Source organism: Pelodiscus sinensis, chromosome 3 (genome assembly GCF_052426305.1).
Source record: "Pelodiscus sinensis isolate ZL-2025 chromosome 3, ASM5242630v1, whole genome shotgun sequence".
Classification (NCBI taxonomy): Eukaryota; Metazoa; Chordata; order Testudines; family Trionychidae; genus Pelodiscus; species Pelodiscus sinensis.
The window spans coordinates 150,180,858-150,204,053 of record NC_143054.1 but is presented as its reverse complement, the minus strand read 5'-3'; the positions used below and the strand labels follow the sequence as shown (position 1 = coordinate 150,204,053).

Sequence of the window (23,196 nt, the reverse complement as noted above, 5' to 3'; positions counted from 1 at the left end):
TTTTTTTAATGTTCAACTATCTTGATATACATTTTGATCAGATCTACTTCTGATGTGATATTTGTGTGTGGTTGTGGTTTTGTGTGTGTTTTGCTCAACAAAAAATCCTGGGGGGGGGGCCGCCAAAACGGTTTGAATTGGGCCCCGCACTTCCTAAAGCCGGCCCTGCCAGCAACTAACCCTATAGACCAGTAGGCTGGAATTTTTCCAGCCCTGGTCTAGGCTCACAAATCAGTTTTTGGAGTGGGGAGTGTATTGTTTTTCTAAACTAACAAGGCAAGAACGGGGCGGGGGGGGGAGAGTCTCACCTCAGTAAACTGCAGTGACTGAAACAGCACAATTTTTTAAGTCTAAACTCTTAAATACAACTCAAGACTTAAATAACAGAAACATTCTGAAAAGGTGTCAAAGAGCCAAATAGACTGGAACCTACATCAACACAAAACGCATACTGAATATTTGAACTGTTCCATGAAGTGATTGCAAAACTTTTCAGCTCATCAACTCTTGCTGTCTCAGTTGGGCCACTAGCAATTACAATACATGGAGATAAGAGGTGGAAATAATAGATCACAGTGGCTTGGCTGTGCACTATATGCAAGTGCATGCACTTATGTAAAGCCATGTAAAAAAGCATTTTTTTTATTGACTGCAGTAAAAAAAAAAAATGATCACACTGATGGCCCACATTTCCTACACTCTGACCCCTGATACTCTCAAGTGGGCAATCTTATGCTGCTTCTGTATTTGGATGGCACAGCCTTTCGGTTCTCAACCATTAAAGGCTAGGTTCGCAAAGCAATTTAGATGCCTAACTTCTCAATCAAACCTATTAAGAACATAAGAACGGCCATAGTGGGTCAGACCAAATGTCCATCTAGCCCAGTAGCCTGTCTGCCGACAGTGGCCAGTGCCAGGTGCCCCAGAGGGGGTGGACCGAAGACAATGATCAAGCGATTTGTCTCCTGCCATTCTTCTCCATCCTTTGACAAACAAAGGCCAGGGGCACCATTCCTTACTCTCTGGCTAATTGCCTTTTATGGACCTAACCTCCATGAATTTATCTAACTCTTTTTTAAACTCTGTTATAGTCCTAGCCTTCACAGCCTCCTCTGGCAAGGAGTTCCACAGGTTGACAATGAGCTGTGTGAAGAAGAACTTTCTTTTATTAGTTTTGAACCTGCTACCCCTTAATTTCATTTGGTGTCCTCTAGTTCTTATATTATGGGAACAAGTAAATAACTTTTCTTTATTCACCCTCTCCACACACTCATGATTTTATATACCTCTATCATAACCCCCCTCAGTCAGGCTCCTCTTTTCTAAACTGAAAAGTCCCAGTCTCTTTAGCCTCTCCTCATATGGGACCCGTTCCAAACCCCTAATCATTTTAGTTGTTCTTTTCTGAACCTTTTCTAATGCCAAAAAATCTTTTTTGAGGTGAGGAGACCACATCTGTATGCAATATTCAAGATGTGGATGTACTATAAGTTTTATATAGGGGCAGTATTCTGGCACTTTTGAAAACCCACCTAGCTGCTTATCTGATACTGACTTTTGCTTATCTTTGAAAATCTGTCCTTTAGTGTTTTCAAACAGATTTCTTGCCTGAAGCCTTTTTATCCTAAAATCATCACTGCCACCTTCAATTCTCTGAACCTCTTAGACAAACTAGAATAGTAAATTCTCAGGGATACCACCATGTCTTCTATTTTTTCTCCAGTACTGTGCACATCCACAATGCTACCTAAATAAGAGTAATACCCTTGATGTGCAAATATGTGAACTGCCGTGCATAAAGATTACAATGGGTCAAAACTAGTACCTCAAATCATGCTTCATGGTTATGCAGGAATCAAAATGAATCTCTACAGCCAAACTGACAATGCTAATTTCCTAGATACAAATACTAGAATACCTTAACAATAACAGACACATGACAATTCAAAGTTTTAACAGCTGGCTCCGTTAACAGCACTTTAAAGTCCCATGATCCATGCCAATGTGTTTTTTCCTGTGCGGAGGGTGGGAAAAGTTCAGGTGAAGTACAGGAAAGCAATATGAAATTTTCCCCAATGGGTTTCATCCTGTGATGTAACCAGCACTATTGGACCAGAATTACACACACACATACACGACAGCTTTTCGTTTGCAAAAGTTGTAGGACTAAAGCATGAAACAAAAACATTTCAGTTCAGCAGATTCCTCAATTATTTATTCCTCTAAAGGTGGAAAAATACCATAGTTTTTCCATTTCCACTCTGTTCTTGATGCCCCAGTGTTCACTTCAACTAAGTGCTATAACATGGAACACCGTGCAAGTTTAATATTTTCTGAACAGAAAATAAGAGCAGTTGTAACAGCTGATAAAGCTCATTGGTAAACTGCATCATCTATTTTTGTACCAAAAAAAGTTTTAAAAAATACATACATATTTTAAAGAGTCAGCAGCCAATGGCAATGCTAACAAATACGCTACCATAAGGAGGACAAAAAATCACCGGATGGAAGGAAGAATACAGCACAGCACTAACTGTTAATTCCTCAACTGGAATAAAAGGCAAATTCGCCCATTTTTATTCATTTTTTATTTTCAAACACATAAATTATCATTTTATACATTACCTCTTTTCTTGTGCTTTTCTCTTGCTCTTATTTCAAATGCATTTTTTTTTAAGAAAGGCTCTTTGTACAAGAAGCAAAAAATAACTACACTGAATACTTTTGTAGATTCCCTCCCCTTACCCTCTGAACTGTAGTCACTTTTGTTTGTATAAAACAATAGACTAAGGGTGTCTTTCAGAAGAAAGATTTCACCCACAATTCTACTCCACTTCACAGGGCTTAAGCAAGCCTGCAAAGTGTCAGACTTAAGATTTCTGTCCATTTTAATTACTTTTAAAATCTCTTTCCCAGGAACTCTCAGTTTCTTTTTTGGGCATCTTAGCCTATAATGCTTTTCATATTTATCTTCTCTCCACTCCTAGAGCATATATTTGTTTTCAATTTAAATCTTGGACAAAAAATATCAGCTCTGAAAGTTACTTTGCCCATGATCATGCTACTCTGTAAATTAGTTATGTAAATCAGCTCAAAATTCTATTGACAATGTATTCTCCACTTAACATTGCAGCATGCAAGTGCTGACATGGCACCGATATTGGCTCCACATCCAATTTCACAGATAAGCTAAATAAAAATAAAGTTGACAGCAATTATTTGGAAGAGAGCAAAAGCCTCTGTAATACTTTAGGGGGTTCTATGCAAGAACCCATAAAATCCACATCACAACTCAATTTTCTTGTAATCACTTACATGTTTCATAGCCACGATTAGTTATCAGAGGTAAACACCATTTTGTGTAAATGCAACAGGATCAGGTAACACACAGTGACCCCTACAATTAAGGTTACTTTACATTCTTCATTATCAGACCCTGATTTCAGTAGCTTTTTAAAACAATTTTTTGAAAGTTTAACTATTCAGGCTAAACTTTTCCAAAATGGGCACCTGCCTCAAAATGAGTTGTATTTGGAAAGTTTCAGCTGAACCATTCTCTGAATAAGTCTGGTGCTCTATGGGACAAAATTGTAGTATATGATCATGTAATGGAAATCTATTATAATGTACACACACAAGGGGGTCAAATTAAAATTGAACCATCTAAATTCTAGCATTTCCAAACTTTCAAGTGCTTGATTTTGCAACCTAAGCCTTCTTTTAAAATAAGTTTCTATGTGCAATGGTAAGTAGAGGATACAAAAAATGCACATTGTATCTTGACAAAACAAAGAAAAACTAATGAATGTGGTAATTCTGCCAAGAAATAAAGACCAATTCTGCAGTCATAGTGAGTGACGCTCTTTCATTAAAGTTTACAGGATTTTTGAGCATAGAGTGGGGTCTGATTTGTGCATGATCACTGTCAAGAGACTACCAAAAATGTCCTAAAACTATTATAATAGACAGGTCCTTAAAGTATCCATTAGCTTTGAGGTATCACTTCAGGATACTAATTCAATTAATTCAAAACATTAATGAGAATTAGATTTTTATTTTCAGTCTAACTACTTACATTTTAAAAAATCCAGACTGTTCTTAACTAAGAAGTTAGGTATTTATTTATAAAAGTTTCATGTGTTTGCCTTTTCATCAAAACAATGAGAAGTCCTATGGCACCTTAAAGACTAACACATTTATTTAGGCATAAGCTTTTGTGGGCTAATGCCCACTACATCAGATTCATGAAGTGGAAACTTCAGTTTGGCAAGGTATTTATAGGGTACTATACACACAGGCATGATTAAGAGACGTTAGTATTGCCACTGAATTATAATTATTTTTTTAAAAAATCCTTACAGTTAGAATTTTCGGTTGGGAACATCGAGTGTTAAGCTTTGTCAGTTTGAAATTTGGCAAAAAATGATATAATCGCTTTTAATCTTAAAAACAAAATTATAATGGCTAAAATGTAATTATTTTGAAAATTATGCACACACATACATACAAGTGTTTCCTAGGTACTCATATAGGGATAAGCAAAGTGCCTAGTACTGGCAATATCCTGCTCTAGTATTGACAACGCCCTCAAGCATTCCTAAATTCCACACACATAATATCTCAGAAAGAGAATGAATGAAGTAAGAGAACATAGCCCCATTTTATCCCACTGAGCACAAAGATATCTGAATTTGTAACCCAGAAATGTCTCTAACCCATTTTAGAGAGGGAGGTTCCTACAGCAGTTAGGCTCAGTTTCAACTACATAATAAATATCTATGGAAAGTAGAGGTTTATTCTTAATTGACACAGCTGGGGTATAGCTATGGAACCTATTTTCCCTTTGATGTTTTAAAGGTAATAGGAATCATATGCACTTACTGAAGTGTGCTTAGTACGCTATAAAAAAATCTACAGTAAGCTTAAGGCTGTGTCAAAAAAAACCCACAAGCAATTCTATATTGAGGAAATCAAGCCCATCTCTCCTTAAAACACAGCACATTAATCTACTAGAAAACCTGAATATTATATTTCTTTGGGACAAAAACAGTTTGGAACTTTTTTGGATTTATTATAATTATGCAGTTAATTCCAAGAAAACTTCCAATTCCTGGAGTTGTTTCAATTTTTCAGAAGTTCATTTACTTTCATTTTTAAAGCTTCATCACCTATGTCAAAAGATAATCCTCAAATATTTTTTACAAAAATATTTCAGAAAAACACTCTAAAAAACAGGTTCTATTTAATAGCTCACATTTTCTGGAGCTCTTCCTTTTCTTGTTTTTATTACTAAAGGACAATAATACAGAGATAAAATCTAGGTTTCTTAGAGCTAGTTAGTTCTTGCTCCTTATTCCTCACTTTAACTTATAATCTTCTGATGCAATATTTGATTGCTCTGATGCAATAATCAATTTCTCTAAATATAATTAATAGCAAAAATATACAGTAATTAAATAAAACTGGAAATTAACATCAAATGTAAATTAATTTCCTAAGACACAAAAATCTTTTCCTTCGCTAAATGTTTACTAATTTAATATTAAAAAATCTTGAAAAATTACAACCACCTTTTCTGGAGTAAGAACAAATGTGAAATTATTTTTTAGCTGACAATATAGAAGTGTTCACCATACAACTAATACTAGTTATATACAGTAAAACTCCAACAGTCCGGCATCCAGTTGTCCGGCACTTCTGATAGTCCGGCATCAACTCACAGCCAGGCCACCGTGAGCCGCATGCATGTTCACGGCCCATGCCATTCCGCTCATAGTCCCCAGCACACACAGCGTCTAGCCTGCATGTGCTAGCTTTGGGCAGCTGCTTCGGGACCCGGACATAAGTTTGGAGGAGAAGGGAGACTGGGTGACAGCAGGGAGGGGAGATGTTTGGCTCTGGGGAAGGGAAGGAGAGGAGGGGAATTGGGGTGCACATGATATCCCGGCCAACTCACTGAAAAGCCGGCTGTTCAGCGCACGTGCCCCAGCGCCTGAAGAGAGACGGGCAGCTGTACCGGCGGCTCCGGGACCCGAGCATAATGTGGGTAGAGGGATTGGGCTGGGAGTATGCCCCCTTATAATACCTGCTGGTACTCCAGCATATCCGATAACCCGGCACCATCTAAGTCCCAAAGGTGCTGGATTATTGGAAGTCTACTGTACTGCAAACTGCTCAGAACAGGGAACTCAAGATTTTATGCCTGTGAAGTGTAACATGCATCCATACACACACAAAAGACATCATTGTTTATCTGAAGCAAACAAGAGGATATGGTCTAAGTTAGTCAGATATCTTCAGAACAAATCACATTTTTAAACCATGGAACTGCGATCCATCCCATATATTATTAAGATCCTCATAAGACAAAAGGAGTTGACTATTAAAACCAACATAAGTTTTATCAATTGCACATACAAAGGAGTGGCTGACCGCCTTGAGAATGAGATATATTTATGACTCATTAGCTATTATCAAACAATTCAATTTCAGCAATTCAAAAAGAAGATATGCTTACCAAATACTATTGCTTTGGCAAAAGGTGGAAACAATTCTGTATGCTTATATATGTTGTTATGAATTTGCCAGAGATCTTTGTGCAGTTTCTTAAAGTCACTGTATCTTTTCCAAACGACTATCTGAAGCAGAAAAAGGAAAAAAGCATGAAAGAGTTTAACAACACTTTGTAATAACTGTGGCTAAGTATGTCTGAAAGAAGGAGCATTTTATCATTATTGCACGAGATCATCCAAAAATCTTTAAGAAAATCAACAGGCTAATCAATATTGTTAATGGTTTCCTTTAATAGCTAGCTTAGCAAGTTTCTCTATAGGAGGAAAAAAATCAAGCAATAAGACGTGTATAGTCTCAATTGTAAATTGTTCCACTTTACTCCCGAGTGCTTGCTACTAAGTTCTCTCTTAGGCCAAGTCTACACTGGCACTTTACAGCGCTTTAACTTTCTGGCTTTGGGAGTGAAAATACACACGTACACATGGAGTGCAGCAAGTTACAGTGCTGTAAAGTGCCAATGTGGGGCCACATTTGCAGTTAAAGCTCTGTGCTTTAAACTGTTAAATGTAGACAAAGCCTTAATAAAGACATATTACTCCTGTGTTAGAAGCTGGTTTTATAAAATGGACAGTTCCTTGATCTGACAGACATCATGGCACATCAACCAAAACAGTTTCCTACAATACTGATACAATGGACTATATGGCCTAGGATGTGAATGACAAGTCAACACACTAGTTGACTAGTCGTTTTGTCCCCCCTCTCAGCCCCCCCCCACACACACACTTGCTGCCTCTATCAGAAAGAGGCAGCGAGGGGAGGAGGGGGAAGAAGGGGGCGCTTCAAAGTGGCAGTGCCACATGGAGCCTGGGGACAGACCAGGGAGTCCCCAGCTTGCCTGGGCTGCATGCAGCATTTCAAAGCGGTAGTGCCGCATGGAGCCCAGGGTCTGCTGCTTTGAAACACCACGTGCAGCCTGGGGTCAGCTGGGGACTCCTGACACCTGGCTCCCCGCGGCGTTTCAAAGCAGCAGTGCCGCATGGAGCCCAGGGTCAGATGGGGACTCGGAGTTACCCTGGGGCTGTTGCTACACTTCAAAGGTGGAAGCACCCTTCTTGACTAATCGAATAGTTGATGCAAGTTGCATTGACTATTCGAATAGCCAATTAATCAAAATTTAACATCCCTAATATGGCCTATTTTAATTTCATCTACAATCTAAGAGTCAGTGATTATCCGGGCATACATAACATACTTTTTGGCAGTATTCAGGATATACTACCCCTGTATCTAGCTTCAAATGTATTTTTCTAAGGAAATAAAAAGATTACCTCTGACAATAAGTGTGTCAGCTCAGAATCTTTCCTTTTCTTATGTTTAATAAGAACAGCTTCATATCTACTATATATTTGAGAGAGTTTGTCTGACCGTCTGAGTGTTTGTCTGTTCAAGAACATCTCCTAAACAGTAAGAGCTAGATCACCAAATTTGGTGTGCAGCTTCCTCTTATCATAACATAAAGCAGTGTTTCTCAAAAAGTGGACCGCAGGCCCGCTTAGGAAAACCCGCTAACAGGCCTACGTCGCATTGTTTAGATAAAGGGTCTGTAGACTCACAGCTCCCATTGGCTCCAGCTAGACGTTTCCAGTCAAGTGGAGCTGTGGGAAGCCCACTTTGAGAAAAACTAACTTAAAGTAAGGGTTTGATTGTGCCAGGAAAACTGAATGTGCTTAGAATAGGATTACTTTTAATAAAACAAACAGAAAAATAAATGTCAGAATCACCAGAGAGGTGAAAAAGGTTGCCTGGGGGCTGCCCCAAGCCTGTCACCCCAACAGACACCCTTTAGGAAAGATGAGGAGGACTGAAGTTCATCCCACCCCGATTCGTACAGAGACATTGCTAGCTGTTCCTCTTCGTCAGGGAGTGAGGAGAAGTGCCCAGTTTTCTGCATTCCTTACTCTGGCTGGGATGAACAGGGAGCAGAGTAACTTGGACCTGCCACAACCAGCTGTGCCCAATAGAGCTGCAGAAGCCATGGGACAGGTGCTTCTCACCCTGGCCACAAACTGCTGCAGTGAGAGAGGGCTGGGGCAGCCTTCTCTCAGGGCAGCCTGCAGACTGAACCCCTCATTCCTAAACACACTCCAGAGCAATGATTTAAATCAGGGGTGAGGAACCTCAAGCTCGGGGGCTGGGTGTGGACCTCAGCTTGCCCTGGATTTGGATCCCAAAGCTCAGGGCCCTCCCCCCCCAGCATTGGAGAGCCCGTGCTGGCACACCAACCTGCACATTGCCCCACTACAGGACTGGAGCACACAAAATTTACCAAGCTGGGCCTCCCTAGGGTCTGGTGTGGGAGGAGAATGTGGGGAGTGTCTTTCTCCTCAGTTTGGGGACCAAGTCAAGTGAGGGTTTTGGGGTTTTTTTTCTTTTCACTTGTGTGCAGCCCCAAAAAGCTTCCCCAACCTGATTTAAATGAACCAAGTACATTTTCATTTTATTTGCCAAAAAACAAAAACTGAGCTAATGATCTGAGCAACACCAGCTAAATCTTCTAGTATAATGATATATGCTCAGGGCTCGACAATTAATGTAATCTACTTGCCCATGGCGAGTAGATTACAAGCTGGCACAGCCGCGCAGCGTGGTCAGCGCATGCGCAGTGCACCAAACCGCGTGGCTGGCGAGCAGGGCTCGCCGCAGTTTGGTGAGCCCTATATATGATTACCACAAGTAATCTTTACATATGCGCACACCCTGCTCCAGTGGCCCATTTTGACCAACACAACCACAACATTAGGATGAATTGAGGAAAAAATCCTAAAGGAGAAGATGAACAGGGGAAGAATTATGCTGCCTTATGTCATTCAGTGACTCAATGCTGCCTGGGCAGCCAAAGGAGGAGAGAAGGAAAAAGGAAAAGAAGGGTGGGGAGCTATTCCACCTCCACCAGATGCAACAATATGTGGAGCATCAGCAGATGAAAAAAACAGGAAGGCAAGAGAGACAAAAAAATTAGAAACAGAGAACGTTCATCTTTCAGGGAATCAAGAGACAGAACAATTTAATCCATAGCATTTGTGTGTAAATATCTGATCATTTAAATTCATGCTTACATTTATAGACAGTTTTCCATGAACATCCCTTAACCAAAGAAAGACTTAACACCATCTTCTGTGTAATCTGAGCAAAATGTCAAGTAAGAGGTCACTGATACTTCATAACATTTGAGGATAAGGATTTCTACATACTATAAATCAACAAAATGAAGCTCCACTCCATAGTTCTAGCCAAGTAATTGCTGAAAGACACCAAAGCCAGCTATTAATACAGTTTCCACTGTTCCTTCCCAATTATTCATGTTTCACCCTACAAGAAGTTGAACTATCAGCGGGAAAAGAATAGGGCCAGGCAAAGAAATCAGCAATTAAATCTGAATCTCACACAGCTAATACACTTTGGTTATGAAAAGAGAGATGAAGACATTTTACCTTCCAGCTCTGAGTTCATTTAGACCCTTTTCCCTGTCTTAATCCATATTAAATTTTAAGGTGTAACAGTGACAAACACATGGCTTCGCAGACCACTTTGAAAAACACTGATCTAGAAACATCCCAGCTACTCTACAAATTTTAAACATGTTATAACTACCTCTACTCATACAGTTATGGCTCAAATTCTACTAAACTTAGGCCTAGACTATACTATAAACATAGGCTGAGGTAAGCCAATTTGCATCAATCTAGTTGTGCATGTCTATACTCGTTTCTCCCACCGATATAAGTGCTCCTTTATACTGCAGTATCTCTCTTGACACTAAAGATTTACCTCTTGATGAAAGTCCTACGGAGTGGGTGTGTCTAGACTACAGGGTTTTGTCGACAAAAGTGGACTTTTGTTGACAAAACTATACCTGCGTCCACACTGCCTTTGAGTTATGTCGACATAACGTCGACAAAACTCAGCAGTTTTGTCGACGTATGTAAACCTCATTCTATGAGGAATAACGCCTTTTGTTGACAGAGTTCTGTCGATAGAAGGCATTATTGCATCTACACTGTCCTTTGCGTCCACACTGTTATGTCGACAAAGCGGCTTACTTTGTCGACAGAACTGGCTGTAGTCTAGACGCTCTTTGTCAACAGAAGCTTTGTCAACAGTTTCTGTCGACAAAACCCTGTAGTCTAGATACACCCTGATGGACAAATGTTGTCGGATGCAGGTGGAGAATACCACTGGAAGCATTTAGTCACAAACCTGCACATAGGCAGCCCAGGTGTGATGGCCGTCTGTCTGCTGAATTGGAACAGCAGCAGCTCCCGTATCCGGCCTGGGCGTCAAAGCAGCCCTATTTAGGGACCGCGCTGCTTTCTTCAAAAGAAGAGGGGGGAGAGAAAATAATCCCTAAACACAGTTTGTTCCAACTGCGCCCTGTCGCCTAAGTGCGACCAACTGGATATCCAATTTTTGCAGTCACAAGGGAAAAACGACTAAGCAGAAACTACGCTTTACATCCTGGAACGTATGCACACTTCTTGATCATGATGACTCCCATGAATGCAGGACAGCAATCATTGGTAGAGAACTTGCATGTTATAAAATTGATGTAGCAGCTTTAAGTAAAACACGTATTTCTGGTACCAGCCGGTTCACAGAGGTTGGAGCAGGCTACTCATTCTACTGTGTGGGCTACCCTGAGGGTTATTCAAAGCAAGCAGAAGTTGGCTTTGCCATCAGGACACCACTAGTCCCCCAGCTTGAATCCAAGCCACATGCCATCAGTCCTCGCTTTATGACCGCAAAGCTTAGACTGAGACAGGGACAATGCCTTGTACTTGTTAGTGCATATGCGCCCACTTTGACAGCTGCAGATGATGAAAAGGAGGCTTTCAACACTAGACTGAATTCAGTGATCTCTTCAGTACCTTTTAAATCAAAGCTATATATACACTGGGTGATTTTAATGCTAGAGTTGGTCAGGGCTATATCACATGGCCAAAGGCGCTTGGACATCATGGTATTGGAAGTGAGAACTCAAATGGCACTCTTCTTCTTCAAACTTGTGCACAGCATGAGCTTGCTATTGCAAGCACATTCTTCCAACAGGCAAACAAATACAAAGCAACTTGGATGCACCCTCGGTCTAAGCATTAGCATATGACTGACTATCTCAGCACAAAACAAAGAGATCTTTATGATGTCAAGTTGACTCATGCAATGCGTGGCACTGGCTCCTGGTCCAACCACTACATGGTACACAGTTTTATCTCCTTGAACCTTTGTCTACCAAAATGTCACCATTCTGCTATATGCTGCAAAAAGCTAGATGTAAGTAAACTTGAAATACCTGAGACACAAGTGCTGTTTCAACACAGTCTTGATGCTTTCTTAGGCATCCACAATGAAGGCCCAGAATGGTCACCCACTATTGAGGAGGACTGGATTGACATCAAAGAAACAACCTACAGAACTGCTGTTGAGATCCTTGGTTTCCAAAAACGCAGGCATAAGAACTGGTTTCATGACAAGGACAGAGATGCCCAAGCTCTTCTTAATAAGATGTATGTTACACATCTGGCTTGGATCAACAATAAAGAGAATGCCTCCAGGAAATCGGCATATATTCAAGCTAAACAGGAGGCACAAGTCAAATTACAGCAAATGAAAGAGGACTGGTAGAAATATCAAGCAGTTCAACTTCAAGATGCGGCTGACAGACATGGCTTTAAAGCATTTTATGACGGGCTGAGGGCAGTTTATGGGCCACGCATTGCTGGCTGTACACCAGTGTGCTCCACTGATGGCCTTACTTTGATCTCAGATAGTGCTAAAATCCTTGACCGCTGGGCTGAACATTTCCACACAGTATTGAACCAGACCTCAACTTTTGACAGCAGCGTTCTTGAAGAGATTCCTCAGTGGGCTAATGATTTACAGTTGGACATTCCATTAACTCTTGATGAAGTCCAAAAAGCTGTTAATCAGATGAAATCTGGAAAGGCACCTGGCAGTGGTGCAATTCCATCAGAAATTTATAAAACTGCTAGGGGCCAGCTGATGTACCGTCTCACCCATTTATTTAGCATCATTTGGGAGACGGAGCTAGTCCCCTAGGACTTCAAAGATGCCCTGACTGTACATATATATAAGAGGAAAGGTGACTGTGCATGTTTTGATGACCATCGGGGCATCTCTCTGCTCTCTATAGCTGGTAAGATCATGGCCCGCATCCTTTGCAACCAGCTTTCGCTATATGTGTTCAAAAATGGCATAATTCCTGAAAACCAGTGTGGATTTTGTGCCGGTTGAGGCACTGCTGCTATGATATTTACAGCCAGACAGATACAAGAGAAATGTAGAGGGCAAAATCAGGACTTCTGTGTGATTTTCACTGACTTGACCATGGCGTTGGACATGGTCAACAGAATGGGCTCTGGAAAATGCTTGGGTAAATTGGCTGTCCTGAAAAATTCAACATTGTTCGGTCTGTCCATGATGGCATGCTTGGTCACATCCTTAACAATGGAGAGACATCAGCACCTTTTGCAATATCAAACAATACAAAGCAAGTATGTGTCCTTGCTCCTCTCCCATTCAACATCTACTTTTCAATGATGCTGTTAGTTGCTTTTAAGGATTGCACGTTGGGCATACCTATTCAGTTCTGAACCGATGGCAGTATTTTCAATCTCCGGAAATTCCAGGCTCCTACCAAAGTGGTTACTACAACTATTCATGACCTTCTGTGCTGATGACTGTGCACTGTTGGCTTATTCAGAGAAGGATGCACAGGAGCCTTTTGATCACTTTGTTACTTCTGCTCACCGCTTTGGACTCACAGTGAACCTCAAGACGACAGAAGTTATGCCTCAGCCTGTCTGGAAAGAGCCCAGCACTCTAGTGATCACTGCTGCTAGTACAGTCCTTAAGGCTGTTTATACTTCCCAGGTAGCAGAACTTGTCCTGTCCTCTAGCATAGACGTTACATATCTGCTCGATTGGCCAAAGCCAGTGCTGCCTTTGGAAAATTTACCAAACGTCTATGAAATGACCATGGTATCAAACTCCATACCAAGATGGCAAGTTTATCCTGAATACCCTGCTGTATGGCTCGGAGTCATGGACAATGTATCGTCACCATGTTTTGAAGCTTGATCAGTTCCATATGCGTTATCTGAGGAAGACTGCCCACGTGAATTGGTGGGACAAAATTCCTAATACGGAGGTTCTTAAGCTGTATGGTGTCATGGGCGTGGAAGCAATGCTTATGAACAAACAGTTTCTCTGGATTGGTCACGTTATGAGGATGGATGATACATGGATACCAAAGATGGTCTTCTATAGCCAGCTTGCTCATGGAAAGCACTCTATTGGTGGTCAGTATATAGACATCTTAAAGGCCAATATAAAGTCATGTGGCATATCTCCCAATGATCTGGAAACTCTAGTTCAGGACACATTGTCCTGGCGGCAAACCACTGCACAGGCTCTTAATTGCTTTGAGAGTCAGCGTATCCAGGCATTACAGGAAAAGCGGAGGATCCGAAAAGAATGTACTACACCTGCAGCTGGCAGTTTTCTATGTAATATCTGTAATCGGCTCTGCTGATCAAGGATTGGGTTAGTCGCTCATCAATGGCATCACAGAAGATGAGATCCGTTGATCGATGGCTCAGTCCAAGATACTGCCACAGTAACATCACTTCCCCAAGTAACATTGGGCCATGGTTGATGTACTAAGACCAACACAGCGCAAGCACAGATGTTATGTAACCTGCAAGTACAGATGTTATGTAACCTGCTGGAGCCTATGTCAAAACCAACAGCACTCCAGCAGGTGTCTCACAATGCCAGACACTGACCTGGCTGGTTGCAATCATGAATTCCACAGCCCAGGCATCTGGGACTGGAAGCCATCCACCCATTTTAAAACCCTTTGAATTTTTGAAATGCCTTTTCCTGGCTGTCCAGCCTGGTGAGGACACCTAGTAGATGCTTACACTATTTACTACGTGGTTACTAGTTACACAATTTGCCACTTGGTGAGGACATTGCAGATGCAGCACTGTTGCACACAACTGCCCAGTTGAAGTTGTTAGGTACATACTCCAAACTAGGGGTGGGCAAAATATGATCTGCAGGCCAGATCCAGCCTGGCAAGCCACCAGATCCGGCCTGCAAGAGCCTCAGGTGGCTCCCTGCCTGCCCCCCCTTGCTCAGTACTCAGTGAAGCCAGTTACAGCAGTGCCATATGCTTCTGTGAATGCTGAGAGCATGGAGGGAGGGGGTAGAGGATTCTCACACTGATCCTCCCCCAGTAGCTCCCACTGGCCAGTTTCCAGCTAATAGCAGCTGCCTGTTTGCAGGACAGGCAGCATGTGAAGTGCCCCTCCCCCCTCATCCGCCAGGCTCACATGGCCCCTGTAGCTGCTGTGAGCAGTACCGGGGTGTGGAAGGCGGGGACCCTGGTTAAGCAACCTGCTGGGCTGCTGGCTGGGAGCCACTCAAGTAAGGTCTCCCAGCCAGAGCCTGTCTCTGGCACCTCAGCCCCTCGCTCCCCCCAACCTGCTGCTCCCCTCCTCAATGTAATCCAAACCTTCTACACTCCTGCTTCAGCCACCATACATTTTCGCAGACACTGAACCCCCCCCCCAAACCCTTCCTCAGGTCACAACCACCTACCAGACTCTGCACCCCAATCCACTATCTCTGGTCACAGAGCCCACCCCTTCTGGGGTGGCCCATGACCACTTCTGAAGTTCATGAAGTGATCCCCCTTCAAAAATTATTTCCCACCCCTGCTCCAGACACTCTCCAGCCTGGAACAGACAGGAGATATTGGATCTCCTGGGCCTGTGGGAAGAAGAGAGAGTGCAGGCACAGCTACAGACCAGCTGTTAGAAATGTCAATATCTCTAAGCAAACTGCTCAGGAGATGCAGACAGGGATGAGCAGCAGTGCTGCATGAAAGCCACAGAACAATAATAGGCACCTGAGAAGGCCAGGGAACAATATTCCCTCTAAAGTCCGTGGCCACGCACAAAAAAATTCTAAGCCCGCCCACCTCCTTCACATAGCCACGCAACCGCACTCACCTACCAGGTGGATCTAGAAGGTGAGTGGCGAAGCTGCTCCAACGGCTGGAGCCACATGGTGGGCAGGGCTGAGGCTGCTACTCTGGCAGCTGGAACTGTGTTGGGAGCCACCTATTTCAAGTGCTGCTGGGCTTTGGGGTCACTTGGCGGGCCAGCAGGTGGCTGCCGCAGGGCTTTGGGACCACTTGGCAGGTGAGCGGGTGGATGCCACCAGAGTTTGGGGCCACTTGGCGGGCCAGCAGGTAGCTGCCACGGGGGTTTGGGGCGGTGGGTGGCTGCTGCCAGGGCTTGGAACCTCTTGGTGGGCCTTTGGATGGCTGCTGCTGGGGCCTGGGACCGTTTGGTGGGCCAGTAGGCAGCTGCAGGCAGGCAGCTGCCACCAGCGTTCAGAGCTGCGGGCTGCCACCAGAATTTGCAGCCACGTGGCGGCCTAGATTTGGGCCTATAGGTGGCTGCTGCCGGGGTTTGCAGCCACATGCTGGCAGCCGCTGGAGTTTGTGGCCACGGGCACGTGGGGTGCTACCACCAGGAGTTGAGGTAGCGGGAGGGTTGCTGATCTGGTCTGTGTGGCTCAAACACTGGGGTGGAGGTGAGGGAATCAGAAAAAGACAGAATCAAAAAGACAGAATCAGATGAAGTGAGAGCAAAACCAGCATGTCTGGAGTGGGACTGATTCTGCTATCACACAGCGGTAAGTCACCAATAGTGATAAAATAGGTATGCAAATAAATGTTTACACTTCTTTTAAAAAAGAACAAATGCACACAAAATAGCATTTTGGAGCTTTTTCTGTTTATAAATGTATATTCTGATGCATTAGAAATGGAATCACTCTGTTTTGAACTGTCCTTGAAGACTAAAGTGTAGGGTTATTACAGCTTAACATGTTTGGTGTTAGATTTCATTCTCCCAACTTATACTGAAATAAAATAATCTTTAAAAATGGAAGGAAAAAGAGATTTGCTGTAATCATAAACTGTGGAATATGGAAAATCTAAACATTCCTCAGTATTACACAAAGCAAAACCACGGTCCATCTAAAACATACCTGTCTGTATCACCCTTAGCTTTAAAAAGAGAGTCAGGGTGAGAGGAAAGGTTCTGATTGTCAACCAGAAACCAGAAGCTGCTGGTGGTGCTTCTAATAGTAGCAATACCAGTGCAGGCAGGAACAACTCTTCCTTTGTATTCTTCCTTGAAACAGTAATTAACCTGAAATTATTACTTTTTAGGTGCCCTCTGTGAAACTATTCATTGTGAAATTGTTACTACTAAATGCAACTAAAACTCTTGTCAAATGCATTCTTCATCTCCTAGTAGTGGCAAAAGCATTATTTACCAGCATACCATAAGCTTCTTGTGCTTTTGCCATAATTACATGAGTCATTAATGGTACCCATTTCTGGTTATTCTTCCCAATACGGGCCAGGAGACACATTCAATTTTCCTCTATAGCTAAAGTAAAAGTCGTCCTGTATTACATTAGTGTAATTTTGAGTCTGCATGTTCCTTTGGAAGGCCCAATGAATTAACTGTAGATGCACATGGATAATAAATAGTTCTCCCCAGGTAGTGATTTATCTGGCTAGGACACTGTAGAAGTGTCTTTAACTATACACTGAAGACAGTTGTCTAAATATCAAGCATGAATTGGCCCAGTGATGGCTCATGTACATGTGATTCTGTTATTATCAGCATGTGCGCACAGGGTTCTGAGAAGCTGCAGTTTTCAGGCTGCTGTGGCTCACTTGTCTGTTCAGCAGGCTTGGCTATGTCTACACTGGCCACTGAACGACAAAGCTCATGTCCTTCAGCGGTGTTACCCCTTGCCTCCCAAGGCAAAAGTTTTGTGTGCTCAGTGTGTGATGGGTGGGAGCGCTCTCGTGCTGACAGCTTGAATGCTGCTCATTGGGGGAAAGTATTTTGTCAGCAAAGAGCTGATAAACAGCAGTTGCACTGCCTGACTTTTAGCGGCATGCATGTGTTGTCGCCGATCCCAGGAGCTAGTGCCCTGCCAAGCCCGTCGGAGTATGGGGGCAAAGAGGGCAGTTTCCTTGGGACTCACTGATGACAAAGGGCCTGGGGTGCTGGCCACTGCCACCACAGTATGAGCTGGGCTGCAGTGTGCTGCTTCTTGGCCTCCTATGACTTCTATGGAACTATGGACAGCGCAGATGTAGAGCAGCCTTGAGGCTCATCTAACATACTGAAAACTTTGCAGTATTTTCTTTTTATTTGACTTCATATTAAATAAACATTTAAAGATATGTACCTTGTTAATTATACCTTGTTTTAGTATTCCTTCTTCCACAGCATTGTAATTTTATATATATTTATATAAATAAAAATAAAATTAATAACTTGGGAGTCCTGATGGCACACATCCGAACAAGTGAATGCGAGCTCAGTGTTGGTGCATAAAATTCACTCTACTCATAGGTGGAATGTCTTCGAGGGAACTCTGCCAGGGAGGCCAACAGTCCATCTGGTGCTGAGCTGCAGACTTGCCACTTTTACAAAGAACTGCGAGTTGCACTAGATGGAGACTCCACCATTAGAGCCCTGCACAGAAGCAATATTTATATCCATGGGTGTGGCTATTCATGGTCAGAAAGAAGATATCTGAGGAGCTGCAGGGCTCTATAGGAGATGCAGACTGCTGCATGAAAGGGACTCCTCTCTGGAAGCGTGCAAGCTGCTTGCACGTACTAGCATAGGGCCACAGTGCGGTTTGGGTTTATGCAGGGCTCAACACAGGTGGGATCCTTTGAACATGGCCTCCACTGGGAACACCCTCCACAATAGCAAGGCATCTCCCAGGCAGGGTGAGCATTGAAAGACTCACAGGAATCTAGGCATGCCACAAACCAGGACTTGTTTGAAACTCCAATGCAGTTCAGTCAGCCCCAAGAAAACAAGCACAAAAGAGCCTGATGAAAAGGAAAAGCCCTCCGATAAGCATGAAAATGATTTCTTATTACAGGAATGTACTAATGGCACCCTCAACTTAGCAGGATACAGCTATCGACTTTTCATTAAATTTATTCTCACTAGAAGTAGCCATACAAAGAAGCGGGCTTTTTATCCCCTGGATAGTTATGTATGGGGGCTATAGAGAATAGTTTATATACATTTGGGGGCCACCAGCTTGAGTTGAGGGAGGCTTAGCCTCCTCTGGTCTATGATAACCACCGCTCATGCTAAAGGAGATACAGCTATAGTCTCCACCACTGAGCTGGTATCTAAATCTTTCCTTGCTGTTACTGAGGTGACAGGTGTACAGCGTCAAGAGCCAGGGAACAAGAGGTAGGCTGGGTCCCCCAGGATCACTATTGGCATTTCAAACTCTCTAAGACGATAAGGTAATTGCTGAGAAACTAAATGAATTCTTTGCTTTGGCCTTTACGGCTGAGGATGGAGTTAGGGAGATTCCAAACCTAAACAATTTTTTTTAGCTGACAAATCTGAGGAATTGCTCCAGACTGAGGTGTCACTAGAGGAGTTTCAGAATAAACTGATAAAACTTCACAGTAACAAGTCAGCAGGACCGGACGCCATTCACCCAAGAGTTCTGAAAGAAGTCAAATATGAAACTGTGCAACTATTAACTGGGGTTTGTAACCTATCCTTTACATCAAGCTTCTGTATCTAATGACTGGAAGATAGCTAATGTGATGCCAATATTTAAAAAGGGCTCTAGAGGTGATCCTGTCAATTACACACCGGTAAGACACATAGATGAACATAATTTGCTGGGGAAAAGTCAACATGGTTTCTGTAAAGGGAAATCATGCCTTACTAATCTGCTAGAGTTCTTTGGGAGGGGGGCCAACAAACATGTGGACAAAGGGGAAGCCAGCAGCTATAGTGTACTTAGATTTCCATAAAGCCTTTGAAAAGGTCCCTCACCAAAGGCTCTCACGTCAAGTACATTGTCATGGGATAAAAGGGAAGGGCCTCTCATGGATTGATAACTGGTATTGTTTTTATTAAAAAGAAAGGAAACAAAGGATAGGAAGAAATGGTCAGTTTTCAGAATGGAGACTGATGTCCTCCAAGAGTCCGTACTGGGACTGATCATATTCAACCGATTTATAAATCATCTGGGAAAAGGGGTAAACAGTGAGGTGGACAAATTTGCAGACAATACTAAACTGCTCAAGATAGCTAAGACCAAAGCAGACTGTGAAGAGCTTCAAAAATATCTCACCAAACTAAGTGATTGAGCAACAAAATGGCAAATTAAATGTAATGTTGATAAATTTTAAGTAATGCACATTGGAAAAAATAATCCCAACTATATATACAATATGATGGGGACTAATTTAGCTACAACTACTCGAGAGATCTTGGAGTCATTGTGGATAGTTCTCTGAAAACATCCGCTCAGTGTGCAGCAGCAGTCAAAAAATCAAATAGAATGTTAGAAGTAATTTAAAAAGGGATAGAGAATATCTTATTGCCTCTATATAAAATCATGGTACACCCACATCTTGAATACTGCATACAGATGTGATTGCCTCATCTCAAAAAGATATACTGGCATTAGAAAAGATTCAGAAAAGGGCAACAAAAACGATGAGAGGTTTGGAATGGGTCCCATATGAAAAGACTGGGACTTCTTAGCTTAGAAAAAAGGAGACTAAGGCAGGTATGATAGAGGTCTATAAATCATGACTGGTGTTGAAAAAGTGAATAAGGAAGTGTTATTTACTGGTGCCCATAACATAAGAACTAGGGGTCACCAAATGAAATTAATAGGTAGCAGGTTTAAAACAAACAAAAGGAAGTTTTTCTTCACACAGTGCATAGTTGGCCTGTGGAACTCCTTGCCAGAGGAGGTTGTGAAGGGCAGGACTATAACAGCGTTCAAGAAAGAACTAGATAAATTCATAGAGGTTGGGTCCATCAATGGCTACTAGCCAGGATGGGTAGGAATGGTGTTCCTTGCCTCGGTTAGAAGCTGGGAATGGATGACAGGAGAGAGATCACTTGATGATTCCCTAGTCTGTTCACTCCCTCTGAGGGATCTGGCATTGGGATACTGGGCTAGATGGACCTTTGGTCTGATCCAGTATGGCCGTTCTTATGTTCTAACATCACCAACAGTAACAGACCAGTTTAAGAAAGTCCCTGCTTGTAGCTTTCTGGAAAGTCCTATGTTTTTACAGATGGGAGCATCATGCACCCTCTGTCCCTTTTAGAGCTGTAAAGGGAGGGATAGGTCAGGGGTTTGAGCACTGGCCTGTTAAACTGTGAGTTAAATCCTTGAAGGGGCCATTTAGGGATCTGGGGCAAATCTGTCAGAGATGGTACTTGGTCCTGCTGTGAGGGCAGGGGACTGGATTTGATGACCTCTCAAGGTCCCTTCCAGCTCTGTGAGATATGTATATCTCGATATAGTCAGTTGGCTAGTTGAGCGACTACTCAACTACTTGTTCCCTTCCCCCCACCTCTATCAGAGGCAGCAAGTGGGGGAAGCAGGAGCTGGTGCTGGGGGAGAGCTGGCTTAAAAGTTTGTTTCCCCCCAGCACCATCTCTGCAGAGGAGAGAGAAGCATAGTGGGGGACCAGGCATGAGCCGGGAATCAGCTGTTCTGGCTCCCGCCCCATCCCAGACACTGCATCTCACCTTTTACTACATTTAAATGACACAGCCACAGCGGGGTTAATTCCCAGGGCCAGAAGCAAACTCCGCTGCAGCTCTAGTTTCCCTCCTTATCGACTAATCAATGGAAATTCCAATGACCACTCAATTAGCTGATTAAATGAAATTTAACATCCCTACTGGCCAGCCAGCACTGATGTTGGTAAGATATCCCTGGTGATCCAACAATGCTTGCATAACCATAGAAAAATAGTCCTCTCTGTTTTATGACTCTGTAGCAAGGTGAGCTGGTGCCACAGTAGGAATGTGTGCACCATCTATCACTCCACCACAGTGTGGGAATCCCACTGCTGCAAATCCATCCTCAATATCCTCCACTGCAGGAGATAATTTATAGCTTTGAACACTTGCATGACAGCTGCCCCTGAAGCAGGTCTTCCAACTATGAAATTATTTCCAACTGACTAGTAGCAATCCTGTGTTGTAAGTTTCTAGTATGATAGCCATTTGTTTCTCCACTGTAAACGCAGCTCTCCTTTTAGTCTCTCTGGGTATGTCTACACTACCCCGCTAGTTCGAACTACCGGGGTAATGTAGGCATACCACACTTGCAAATGAAGCCCGGGATTTGAATTTCCCAGGCTTCATTTGCATAAGCGGGGCTCCGCCATTTTTAAATCCCCGCTCGTTCGAACCCTGTGCCGCGCGGCTACATGCGGCACGAACTAGGTAGTTCGAACTAGGCTTCCTAGTTCGAACTACCGTTACTCCTCGTGGAATGAGTTTGAACTAGGAGGGTAGAGTAGACATACCCTCTGAGCTGAAGCAAACCCTTCACATAGATTCACAATTGCATCCAAAAGTTCTGCAGCTATTGCTCATCAACCCTAGCCTGCATTATGACAATTCCAACAGTGAATGTTTGTTTCTTGGACCCAGAATGGTGCTCCACCATCTGCAGATGATCTATGAACACCACTATCAACCCTGAATTCCCACAATTATGTCACATGCCAATTCAGTTTTTCTTACAGCTCTGCAAATAACTAAGGATTGTATGTCCGGTGCTTGCTACGCTTATGACAATAATGCAGAGTTGCGCAGCCTGCCTGCTTCTGCCAAAGATGTCAGACAGCAAGGATGGCCACCTGAGTTTTAGGCTTTTAAAAAAAAAAGTACAAAAATAAGGGGACATAGAGGGCATTGTGTGATGGATTAAGTATAGCTGTAGCCATGTGGGTTGCAAGCTATGAAAGAGACAGTATGAGTGAAAAGTTGGCCCAGTAAAAGATATTGCTTCACATACCTTCTCTAATTATAGCATGGAAACAGTTGCAAGCTGGGAAGTTTATTCCTTGCTCCTAGCTACGGCGTGTAACCTGTTTCTGCTCCACCATGCATTGCCAGCACTTTCTGAAAGACAGTGATGAGCTTCACACTTGGAAACCTACCCATGATGCACTGCACTGTGAACCAATACAAGCACCCGGTGATTGCATGAAGCACCAATACAAGGAGCCTAGTATGCAAGTATACAAGCAATATACTAACTATGGTGTCTTTACGCCAACAAACGTGTGCCAGCAAAAGTTAGCAGTATAAGTACACTCTGGCTACGTCTACACTGGCATAATTTTGTGCAAATACTTTTAACGCAAGAGTTTTTGCATTAAAAGTATTTGCACAAGAGAGCGTCTACACTGGCATGTGCTTTTGCGCAAAAGCATCCATGCCAGTGTAGACGCTCTCTTGCGCAAGAAAGCTCCGATGGCCATTTTAGCCATCAGGCTTTCTTGCACAAGAAATTAACATTGCCTGTCTACACTGGCCTCTTGCACAAGAACAGTTACGCAAGAGGGCTTATCCCTGAGCGGGAGCGTCAGAGTATTTGCGCAAGAAGCACTGATTTTATACATTAGAATGTCAGTGTTCTTGCGCAAGTACATGCGGCCAGTGTAGACAGGTGGCAAGATTTTGC

General features: G+C 42.9%; 1 protein-coding gene across 3 annotated transcripts in view; it reads right to left on the bottom strand.

Moving 5' to 3' along the window:
- Positions 1 to 23,196, bottom strand: part of RPS6KC1 (ribosomal protein S6 kinase C1) — a 181,110-nt gene that overhangs the window by 147,640 nt on the left and 10,274 nt on the right. For all 3 annotated transcript variants that reach the window (XM_075925180.2, XM_075925178.2, XM_075925179.2), the window contains exon 3: positions 6,518 to 6,638. In XM_075925180.2, coding sequence (XP_075781295.1) covers positions 6,518 to 6,638 — 121 coding nt within the window. The remainder of the gene's footprint in view (positions 1 to 6,517; positions 6,639 to 23,196) is intronic.